The sequence below is a fragment of the Solanum dulcamara genome, chromosome 8 (assembly GCF_947179165.1).
Source record: "Solanum dulcamara chromosome 8, daSolDulc1.2, whole genome shotgun sequence".
NCBI lineage: Eukaryota > Viridiplantae > Streptophyta > Magnoliopsida > Solanales > Solanaceae > Solanum > Solanum dulcamara.
The window spans coordinates 40,208,778-40,219,599 of NC_077244.1; the positions used below are offsets into that span (position 1 = coordinate 40,208,778).

The window sequence follows — 10,822 nt, forward strand, 5'->3', positions numbered from 1 at the left end:
TCATGAACCTCGACACAATCAATGCCTAAGAGATATATAATCAAAAGCATCTAGATCATGATGAGCTTTTCATAGAAAATCACACTTAAATCAAAATGGCTAAATAATAGAAAACATTCATGATGAGATTACTTCCCTTTTGAAGCAAACCTTAGTTTCATAAAATTCATGTTGATATTTTGTCTAAAGCATCCCTAAAATCATAGTACATAAATTCATGATACATGCATAATTCTTCAAACATAGTTCATAGTTATAAAATAGGTATAATGCATGGGTTCATAAGAAATTCATCAAAAATATTTCGGAGATGATGGAATCAACGGAATTCCATTCCGAGACTCATAGCTCCAATTGGTCCCAAATACCACTTTTGAACACTTTAAGCCTTTAAAAATCTCAAAACTTCCAAAGCTCAACTTTTCAAGGAATTTCTCAAAACCAGCACCCAACACTGATCAAAAATAAGTTGTGGCAACTATCGGGAAGGATAAAACAGTCATTTTATAAAAAAATCAAAAATGACCTTCAAGTCATTACACACATATGTGTATTCAGATATTTTCTTTTGTCTAAATAAAACTCTTAGTAGACTATTCATGGGTCTCTTCCACTTTGTGATGTATTTCAGTTATGTATGTTATCTTTATGCCATGTGGTTAGTTTGAGTCTCTTGGAATTCTATTCACTACGTCACGTCTAGGAAGTATTCTTGATCATGACAAAGATAGACTAGATTCTTGTCAAGATTAATCATTTGTCATGATACTAATTTATATTTTCTCAACACATTCAATATATTTCTCATTGAGGCAGCGTGACCTGGGAAATATAAGATAGTATCATCATATGATAAATGATTGATTTAAGGGCTCTATTTTGGCATGTCATATCTTTTTAACTGAGGATTTTTATAAAGATTGTTTACTCTTGTTCAGGGCCTAGTAAAATAATATATCTGTTTAATCAAAAAAAAAAGAAGGATGAATAGCAAAGGGCTTGACAACGACAAAATAAAGTATATTGATTTTTTGTGAAATAAAAAAGTAAACAACAGATTCAGGGGAATAGAATTCGCGTCAAACGCATTGAGAACCCAAAAATGGAGCAGATCTTACAACGGAACCAACAACTAATTTACTTAGTGGATCCCCATTTATAGATATTATAATATTTGATGAATTCTTAATATAAATATAAAATTTGTGCATAAGTTACTGATTTCCCGAAACCCTATACTATTATACATCCACTCAAATCAACAAGTTACACACCAGACCAACCTATCTACCCATTATTAAGTTATAAATAACTGTTGAAAAAAAAAGAGTTTATAAATACCCCTTTCCAATTATTCATTTATCTTCGATCATATTTCAATTTCACTTGAAATTTTGATATTAATTAGTATGAAGACGAGCTTCGTATCTTACAAATTAAATAGATATTGTATTCCTTATTCTGGATTATTTTCTTCTTACAGATGTCTCAATTTTGAGATGTCCTACATTATATTGCTATTTTTATTTAGCCCCATCATATTAGAATCATGGAGAAAATGTGGTAGGATTATTAAGATCACTTTATCCTTAATTAGACTTGAATGATTGAAATGAGGAATCTTTCGATAAAATGTGTTTTATCCCTTAATAGGCCTCATCAGTACTAATCCAAATTAGTTGGCTATTGAGTCTCAGATAACAGAATCACCTGCACATATAAAAATAAGATCAATATTTACGAAATGCATTATCAACCATAGCATGAGCTGTTTCCTTCAAAATATATACGAAATATTCTTCAAGACTTAGAAATTTCACTCAAAATTTAGTGTTTGAGAATGGTATAAGCTTGTATGAAATAGATAGGTAACTAAATCTTGTATAAAGTTCATGTTAAATTTTAGGGGGTTCGGGGGGGGGGGGGGGGGGGGGGATCAAATTTCGTGTATAAATTTTTTATAAAATCATCTTTTTATTCTTTTCCTAGGAGCTTCTCGCCTGTTTTTTTTTTTTTGCTCTGTTGGTAACTTGAACCTACAACCTTAAAGTTATATATATAATTTGTATAAAAATCTTATTGGTTTATGAAAATTTAATACAACTATAACAATATCGTACACAAATTTAATACAACTACATATAAAACTTAAAATACTATTTTATACAACTCAGCATATTATCATACAACTTCAATAAAGTTCTGCCATAATATGATTCTAACTTCAAATTTTAACGAACTAAGATTGAAATTTGATTCAAAACTAGCTGAAATCTTACCCAACTATAGCCCAAAAATTTAAATTCGAGCTCTCCTCAAAATTTCAGTTTTTTTGAAATATCTCCTACTCAAAATAAAGTACATTTGCGATAAATCTATTTTTAGAACTTGAACTCCAAATTTCTTTAATAATTTTGAGATTTGGAGTACCGTGATCGCTTGATCATAAGATGAGCAGGTCTAATGGTCCCCGCACCACCAGTCCACCACCATCAGAAGTTTTATAAAAGAATGACCATCGATTTTGTTGAAAAATTGATCTTCAAATTCATAAGAATATATCCATTTGCTATGCACGAAAAACAAAAAGCACACCCCAAAACCCCATGAACAGATTTGTCACAGCTTTGTTACTACCCAAATATTAGATAGAGGCGAAGCACAAATTATGAAGAATGGATAACCGTGGTTGTGATTGCGCATACTTTTTTTTCCTCCAATTTTCTATATTTTGTAAAATCTTGTTACGTTTAATAAATAAGAAAAAATATATTTTGATGTTTAGTAATTGACGGAATCCATCGGCAATCCCTTAAAGTTGATATCAATTTTCACTGAAACACCTCAAATAGATTTTGACCATTTTAGACACTCACAGCTCTGTTGTGTCATTTTGACACTTTTTTAACAATCAACAAAAATATTTAGGAGAATGTAATACCTTCTGTGATAATGAAGCAAACACCTAATTAAATGATTGCATGTGGCATTTTAAGAAGAAAAAAACAGGGATAATGCATAAGTATGCTTGAACTATGACCGAAATTTTAGCGACATATCTTAACTTAACTATGGTCCTATTACCCTCCGAACTCATTTTTTTTGTATTTTCGTGCACCTTTTTTGCTGACGTGGCACCTGCAACCAAGTAATTTTGTTGTGTTTGTACATACTCACCGCTACGTCAGTAATTAATTTTTTTAAAAAAATTAATGTTTTAAATCTTTTTATTTTCTTTATCTTGTATTTAAATTAAGTTAATACGCGTCATTTTATTTTAAAAAAAAATTCTTGTATTTAAATTTTTGATTTTTTTAACTTTCATTCATTGTCTTTTCTCTTTTCTTTTTCTATTGAATTATTTTTTTGTCTTTCCTTTTTGCTTTTATTTCAAATTTAATTCCATGTGCTTGTATTTAAAATTAGTTAATTTCGAATGGATATCAAAATAATTAAAAAACTCAAATAAAATATAAGAAAATTAAAATGTTAAGATTAAATAACACTTTTTAATTATTTTTTTTAAAGTATCCACATAATTTTTTAAAAATAATTAAAAGTGAAAAGATAAGAAATTAATGAAAGGAAAAAAATAAAAAAATTTAAAGTAAAGAAGAAATTAAAATAAATATTTTACATAGAAAAAAATGATAATAATTAAATATCAATAATTATGTGTACTAATTAATTATAAAGTTACTAATTAATAAAGGACATGAGTCCAATGTTTTCATCCATCACTTGTCTTCAAGTGAGTGGGTACGCCACGTCAGCTTTTACGGTGTATTTATTTTATTTTTAAAATAGTTGAATAGCATAATAGGATCCAAATAAAATTAAAGTGTGTCTCTGAAATTTCGATCATAATTGAGGGTGATGCATTATCCCAAAAAAATATATTAAAATGTATTTAATAAACAAAATAAAAAAACATTTTTTAAAAAAAAATATTGAAAATAACCCCCTCCCATCACGTTGTCCAATATACATCTAAACTCTCTCTCTAAATATCTTTGAAAAAATCATTTGATAAAAAAAGTACAAATCTTTGACATAAAAAAATGGCAAAACATTAGAAATAAAGATTGCTATTTTCATCTGATGATTAAAAAAAAAGGTGAATTGAGTTAGAAAAAGGTGGGCTCATTAATCGTATCAAAGTGTGAATTCACCATCTTTCTTTATGTTTACATTTTTTTTCTTATTCCCACTTTAAATTTGTATTGTTTGTTGTTTAATGTTGTTTTGTGGGAACGACGGGGGTGGGGGTGGGGGGCAAGGAGAGTAAGAGAGAGAGCGTATAAAATATAAGTGCTAATATCAATTTATCCGGTAAAATAAGTGAAAAGCAGTGATGATAGCTCTACAAAAACAATACAATGAAAGAAGAAGATCCAAAATGAAAAAAAATTATAAAAAGAAAAGAAATTTGTCTTGAAAGCTGATATGAATCAGAAAATTGACCCCAAAGGAGTTTCAACGTGAAAAAATGGTGGGAGGTAAATGACTTGAAAAATGGAAAAGAAGAAGATAAAAATAAAATAAAAAATGGTTAATAATAAGTTCTCACGCACCTTTAGTGACCATATCCACTCACTTTGCCTAGGAATGACAATGGGGCGGGGAGGGTGGATACAGGGCAGGTTTAGAGCTAGGTTGGGCTAGGCAGGTTTAGAGTTATACGGGGTGGAGCGGATGTGGGGTGGATTGAAGTAATTATTATCAAAATTAATGGGTTGTGGCACGGGTTGTGGACTTGTGGGTTTAAGGTATCTAATAGGAATCCCAAGAAAATTAAATCTTTGTAAAGCTATAAACTTTTTTTAAAAAAAAAATAAACTAGACAAATGTTAATTAGAGTTAATTAGAAATTAAGAAAAAATTGTTGAAATGCTAATTAGAAATAATTAATTAGTTGTTGTGATGTTAATTAGCGCAAAAAATATTATGAATTTTATTTTTCATATCAAACTCAAAAAGAAAAAAAAGAAAAATTTGTACGGGGCGGGTCTATATGGGGAGGGCGGGTTGAAAATGAAAAAAATTGTTATGCGGGGCCTCATTGCCATCCCTAGCCATATCAAAAAAAAGTATAAAAATGACATCGCGAAGCCCTACTATTAGGGCTATACAGGGCAAACCGATAAACCGCACCAAACCGACAAACCGAACCAAACCGGAAAAAAAAAACCGACTAGTGGTTTGGTTTGACTTGGTTTGGTGTTTGGAAAAAAAATCCGACCATTATAGGGTTGGTTTGGTTTTAACTAAAAAAGTCAAACCAAACCCAAACCAACCCGATTATAGATATATTACTTTTAAATTATGTTATACATAAAAATATTTATTAAAATGTAATTTATAAATATTTTTGAATTTTTTTCATATTCTTTGTTTTTTTTCTTACATTTAGATTTGGATTTGAGAAGCTCATCTAAATAATATACAAAAAAAGTTCATCTTAAAAAGTTATATTATAAAGTTAAAACTTCAAACAGTGTTCTGCCTCCATCTTATATGTTGATATTTTGTACTAGAACTCTTTTTAAGAAGTACTGCTCTGTGCTTTTTATTAGATAGTATGAAAAACCCGAGAAACCCAAAAAAATCCAAAAAAAACGAAAAAACCGAAAAACCCCGAAAAACCCGAGAAAAATTGATATCGAAAAACCCAAATTTTATTGGGTTGGTTTGGTTTATAGATTTAATAACCCGACACAAATGGTTTGGTTTGGTTTGTAAAAAATCTGAACCAACCCGGTCCATGTACACCCCTACCTACTATACTAGTTTAAAATGGACAAGGCCTATTTGAAGTGTTTAATTAAAAGTTAGTGATAACTTTAAGGGATATTTGAAGAATTCAGTCATAATATAGTCTTATTTAGTTATTGTAGGTGATTTTTCCGTAATAAAATAAAAAGCTATTAAACCTTGGTTTGTCAACGGGGATCACCTGCTCCATGTGAAAGATTTCTGTAGTGTAGAGATAGACTGTCTTGCCAACTAAAATGAATATGAAATGCTACCAGAAACTCAATCACTCTCTAACTAAAACCTTTCTTAAGCAATCATAGCTAGGCTGCTACTTGATTATTTGCTTTCCCAAATTTCTTAAATTTAGCAATACAAAGTGTAGATAATGATTTCCCATCACTCCTCTACCCTTAACTTAGAATCCAAGGGAAAATCATTGCTGTTTGGATATCCTATCATCCATCAAATTCTCACGTTACTTTACCTCAAACCATCAGGCTGTAAAGTAAAAATTAGACAATTTGAACAACACTCCAAGTTATGCAAATGCCATAAATTTTGATGGTAATGTGCATCAATAATTAAATTACTAACCATCAATTTTACCATCACCTAAGAAATTGTTATGTAAAAGGATATGTGACACCAAGAATTATGAAAACAATAATGTAGTTACCATAGAAAATTAAAAAAAGACAAAAGACCAATGCATGGTTTAAAACGAATGCTATTTTATTAGCGAAATATAGCTGCCCTTGTTTGTGTTTGGTTCAATCATATTATTATTACCTAAACTGAATATATAAAATGAACTCAACTACTAACTACGTTGCTTAAATAGTGTATACCCCATATATTATTCCTCAGTTTTGGTAGTCGCCTTTACTTTTATCAATTTTCCTTCAATCCTAATATATATAACAATGATGATAACAGAATAATAATAATAATAATAATAAGGAGAATGGTAGTAAGTAACAAATTTAATAAATTAAGATATCAAACAGTAATAATATAGTATTTAATTGCTGGAAATTAACCTCTTGTCAAGGTCCTTCAAACGTAACCGATATTGTTTCCTGTATTTAATCAGCTATAGACTGCCTAACTAAAACGAAGAACAAAAAACAAAAAACAAAAAACAGAGTCACTCTGCCAAAGGCTTCAAAGCAATGAAGCCACCTCCCTCTTCTTCTTCGATTCTCCGAAAGACTCGGCTTTCTCCTTTTCTATTCACTCTATTCGCCTTCATTGTCTTCGTCACCATTCTTTATAGTGAGGATTTCAGCTGCATTTTTAGCCAGCTTGAGTATTCTAGTCTATCTGCTCCTCTCAATTCAATCTCTAGAATTAGTGAGTAATTAATACATTCATCAAATTCCATACCTTTTTTTTTTGTATCGATCTGAATGCACTAACATTATTCAAAAGAGTTACTAACTTATATCGACTGAGAGTAATGAATAATTTTACACTTTTTATGATTGATTTTACATTTGGATTAGGCTGCTAGTAAAACTTGAGGCTTATTAAAATAGGATGTTGACTATGTTGTGAACAATTTTTGTAGAGAAGAACAAGAAGTTGCCATTTGCCATTGGAGAGACAGAGGACGGTTGCGACGTGTTCAGTGGTAGGTGGGTTCGTGATGATAGCCGTCCACTGTACGAGGAAGCGGAGTGTCCTTACATACAGCCACAATTGACTTGCCAAGAACATGGCCGGCGAGACAAAGATTATCGCCAATGGAGATGGCAACCTCATGGCTGCTCTCTTCCAAGGCACGTTTAGTTTCAACTCTATTTTTCTCATATTTTGTATCTATTTGTCATCAACCAACACATCATTGGACATTAGTCAGTTACAAATAAGTGACACTAGCAATATAGTTCTTTTACTTGATCAAGCTGATGGGTCAGGATGATGTAAGATCTAAGCATTCCGTAGTTACTATTACAATACATGAGTGTGAAAAATAAGCACTTACGTATAGTGTTTACGTATTTTAGAACCCAAACATTCAACATAACACATAGCCTCTAAGTTCTGGATCCGTTACAGACATGTGACATAAAGAGCGAGTTGATTGCTAGTGACTCGACCGGCTAGCTATTTTTGGTTTTGAGAAATGATTATCGCTAGTTAATGCGGTTGACTGTCTAATTTCTACATTGTACTCTTCGTCTTTATTTGATATGTTGGTTTATTGTGTAGTTCAACAACTCTTACCAGCCATGATTAGCAAGGAAATTTAATAATTTAAATTTCTCTGTTTTATATTCTGATTAGAAGGCAACGATTTTGATATTTCCATAATATGTCCATGATTTAGCTATACTAAGTATTTCCATAATATTGCAGTTTCAATGCGACACTAATGTTGGAAACCCTTCGTGGGAAGAGGCTGTTATACGTGGGAGATTCCTTAAACAGAGGACAATATGTTTCGATGGTTTGTCTTCTCCATAGACTCATACCTGAGAATGCCAAGTCCATGGAAACTTTTGGTTCCCTCACTGTTTTCACTGCTAAGGTGCTGTCATTTTAAAGTTACATATAAAATTTTATGACTAGCTGGGTCGATTTATTGATTGTTTTCCTAGCTTGAACTAAATAAATATTGCAGGATTACAACGCAACGATTGAGTTCTACTGGGCACCATTTCTTCTGGAATCAAATTCTGATGATGCAGTTGTACATAGAATATCTGATAGAGTAGTCCGAAAAGGCTCAATCAATAAGCACGGAAAGAATTGGAAAGGCGCTGATATAGTCGTTTTCAATACTTACCTTTGGTGGATGACTGGCCTGGAATTCAAGATTTTGTAATTATCTATCCCTCTCATATTATTTTTGGGCATACGAATTAACTTTTTTTTTCTTTCTTCTATTTAATAATGATAGAGAAATGAAATTGATGCAGGCAAGGGTCTTTTGAAGATGAAGTGAAGGATATTGCAATGGTATCGACAGAGGATGCATATCGAATGGGAATGAAAAGTATGCTGAGATGGGTGAAAAAAAACATGGATCCAAAGAAAACCAGAGTCTTTTTCACCAGCATGTCACCTTCCCATCAAAAGTAATACTCAAATTTTTGTTGAAAAATTATTTCTCATGTTAAAATTGAGGGAATAAAATAAAAATATATTAATCTCAATTTTTGCAGGAGCATAGACTGGGGAGGAGAACCAAATAAGAACTGTTACAATGAAACAAAAATAATAGAGGATCCAAATTACTGGGGATCAGATAGCAGAAAAAGCATAATGGAAGTGATTGGACAAGTGTTTCGTAAATCAAAGGTGCCTATTACATTTCTCAACATTACACAACTATCGAGTTATAGAAAAGATGCACACACATCAATTTACAAGAAGCAATGGAATCCATTAACAGCAGAGCAATTAGCAAATCCAGTTAGCTATGCTGATTGTGTACATTGGTGCTTGCCAGGTCTTCAAGATACCTGGAATGAGCTTTTATTCGCCAAACTTTTCTATCCTTGACCAAACCCAATTTGGTTCTACTACTAGTATAGTTACCTAGTATTTTCTTTCTTCTTTTGGGTGATTTCCCCCCACATAAAATTGGTCAAAAAAGAAGAAAAAGAAGAAAGATCTCCATATAAATGTAATGATTCTGCAAAGATTGGAAAGATAAAATTGTGCAAAGATGTGAAAACGAATTATTGCAAAGAGAATTATTTAGCACTATTATTTTTTTCCTGAATTAGAGCATCATAATGTATCCTATTTAAATTCACTCATTTTTCCTTTTTTTTTTCTCCAGAAGGAATTGTATGGAAACTCTATTATTTTCGCCGTCAAATTGTAAATTAAAAAATGTATTGGTGAATCACTATGAATTATGATCTTTGAATCTACATTCAAGATCATGTGGTGTTCTGATGATTGACAAGTTATGTATCAGAGACAATATATATAAAGAAGGGACTGAAGAATGAGGATTGAAGATTTAAGAACCAGACCCTCACAGATCTCCAAGAAAAAATGAAGAAGTTTGCAACACCGCTAGATGAACTCATCAAAGAACATGTTCATCTGAACAGAACAAAAGACTGTCAAAATGAAGTTGCTTCACGTGTATATCGGGATTCTTTGGAGAATTGTAATATGTGAGAATTCAATTCGAAAAGAAATTAGAATTCTATATAGGGAAAGTTACCATACATTATGGACATTGAATTAACTTGAAAATGGGAGAAGCCAGACACGTGAAAGCAGAAATCAAGTCAAACTAGAATTGAGTTATTGAGATACTTGAACGAATTCCAAATTGGATTTGAGAACTGGAAGGCGGCTATGTATTTCTATATAAACAACACGATTTATACTTTAAGGTTGGACCATACTCAAAGACAAAAACGTCAAAGTGAGAAGAGTTCTACAGAAAGAGTCTCGAAAAAGAAGATGTTGTTACAACGAAAGAATCTCTTCCTATCAAATTTATCCATATAGTTTTTGAAGTTTTAATTGTTAGTTTCTTGTGTTGGTTCCAAAATAATATATTAATTACCTTTTTAGTTGATTGTAGTAGGTATTATTTTGTATATGTAAGAGACTTCATTGATAGGGTAAACTCATTGAAGAAGAATAGAAGATATGGTAAAGGTTGCAATTTTTGGGAACAATTCCTTTCGTGTTACAAAAACGGTTGTAACCTAGAAGTTTGGGCTGGAGTTTAGTGGAAGTTGTAGAAAAATCCTATAGAGGTGGGTCATGATTTTGACTCGTTTGAGAAAAGAGTTTTCCACGTTAAATACTTATATTGATTTATTATTCTAAAATTAATCTTCTTGCATAATTTCTCAAGGAACCTGATTCTTTGTGTGCTTAGTTCATAGCCAAACTAACAATTGGTATCATATACTGATCATTCATTAAAGGCTAACACTTTGAAAGATAGAAGATGGATGCACCTTTTGAAGTTTATGAAGTCCAATCAACAACAGGGCCATCATACTTCAGTGGTAAATACTATGGCTAATTGTTGCATCTAGATGTATAGACAACTGTAAGTAGTCTTGCAAGTAACATTGTG

At 31.4% G+C, this 10,822-nt stretch overlaps 1 protein-coding gene across 2 annotated transcripts; it reads left to right on the forward strand.

Moving 5' to 3' along the window:
- The first annotated feature begins 6,831 nt into the window (after positions 1-6,831).
- LOC129901243 (protein trichome birefringence-like 33) lies at positions 6,832-9,858 on the forward strand. 2 transcript variants are annotated; one of them, XM_055976374.1, is made up of 7 exons: positions 6,832-7,110; positions 7,328-7,538; positions 8,119-8,290; positions 8,384-8,583; positions 8,682-8,840; positions 8,928-9,063; positions 9,551-9,858. In XM_055976374.1, the coding sequence occupies exons 1-7, from the start codon at positions 6,930-6,932 to the stop codon at positions 9,593-9,595; spliced, it is 1,104 nt and encodes a 367-aa protein (XP_055832349.1). In that variant the 5' UTR covers positions 6,832-6,929; the 3' UTR covers positions 9,596-9,858. The 2 variants fall into 2 exon arrangements, with proteins under 2 accessions (XP_055832349.1, XP_055832348.1); XM_055976373.1 differs by lacking the exon at positions 9,551-9,858 and having other exon boundaries at positions 6,833-7,110; positions 8,928-9,472.
- The last annotated feature ends 964 nt before the right edge of the window (positions 9,859-10,822 follow it).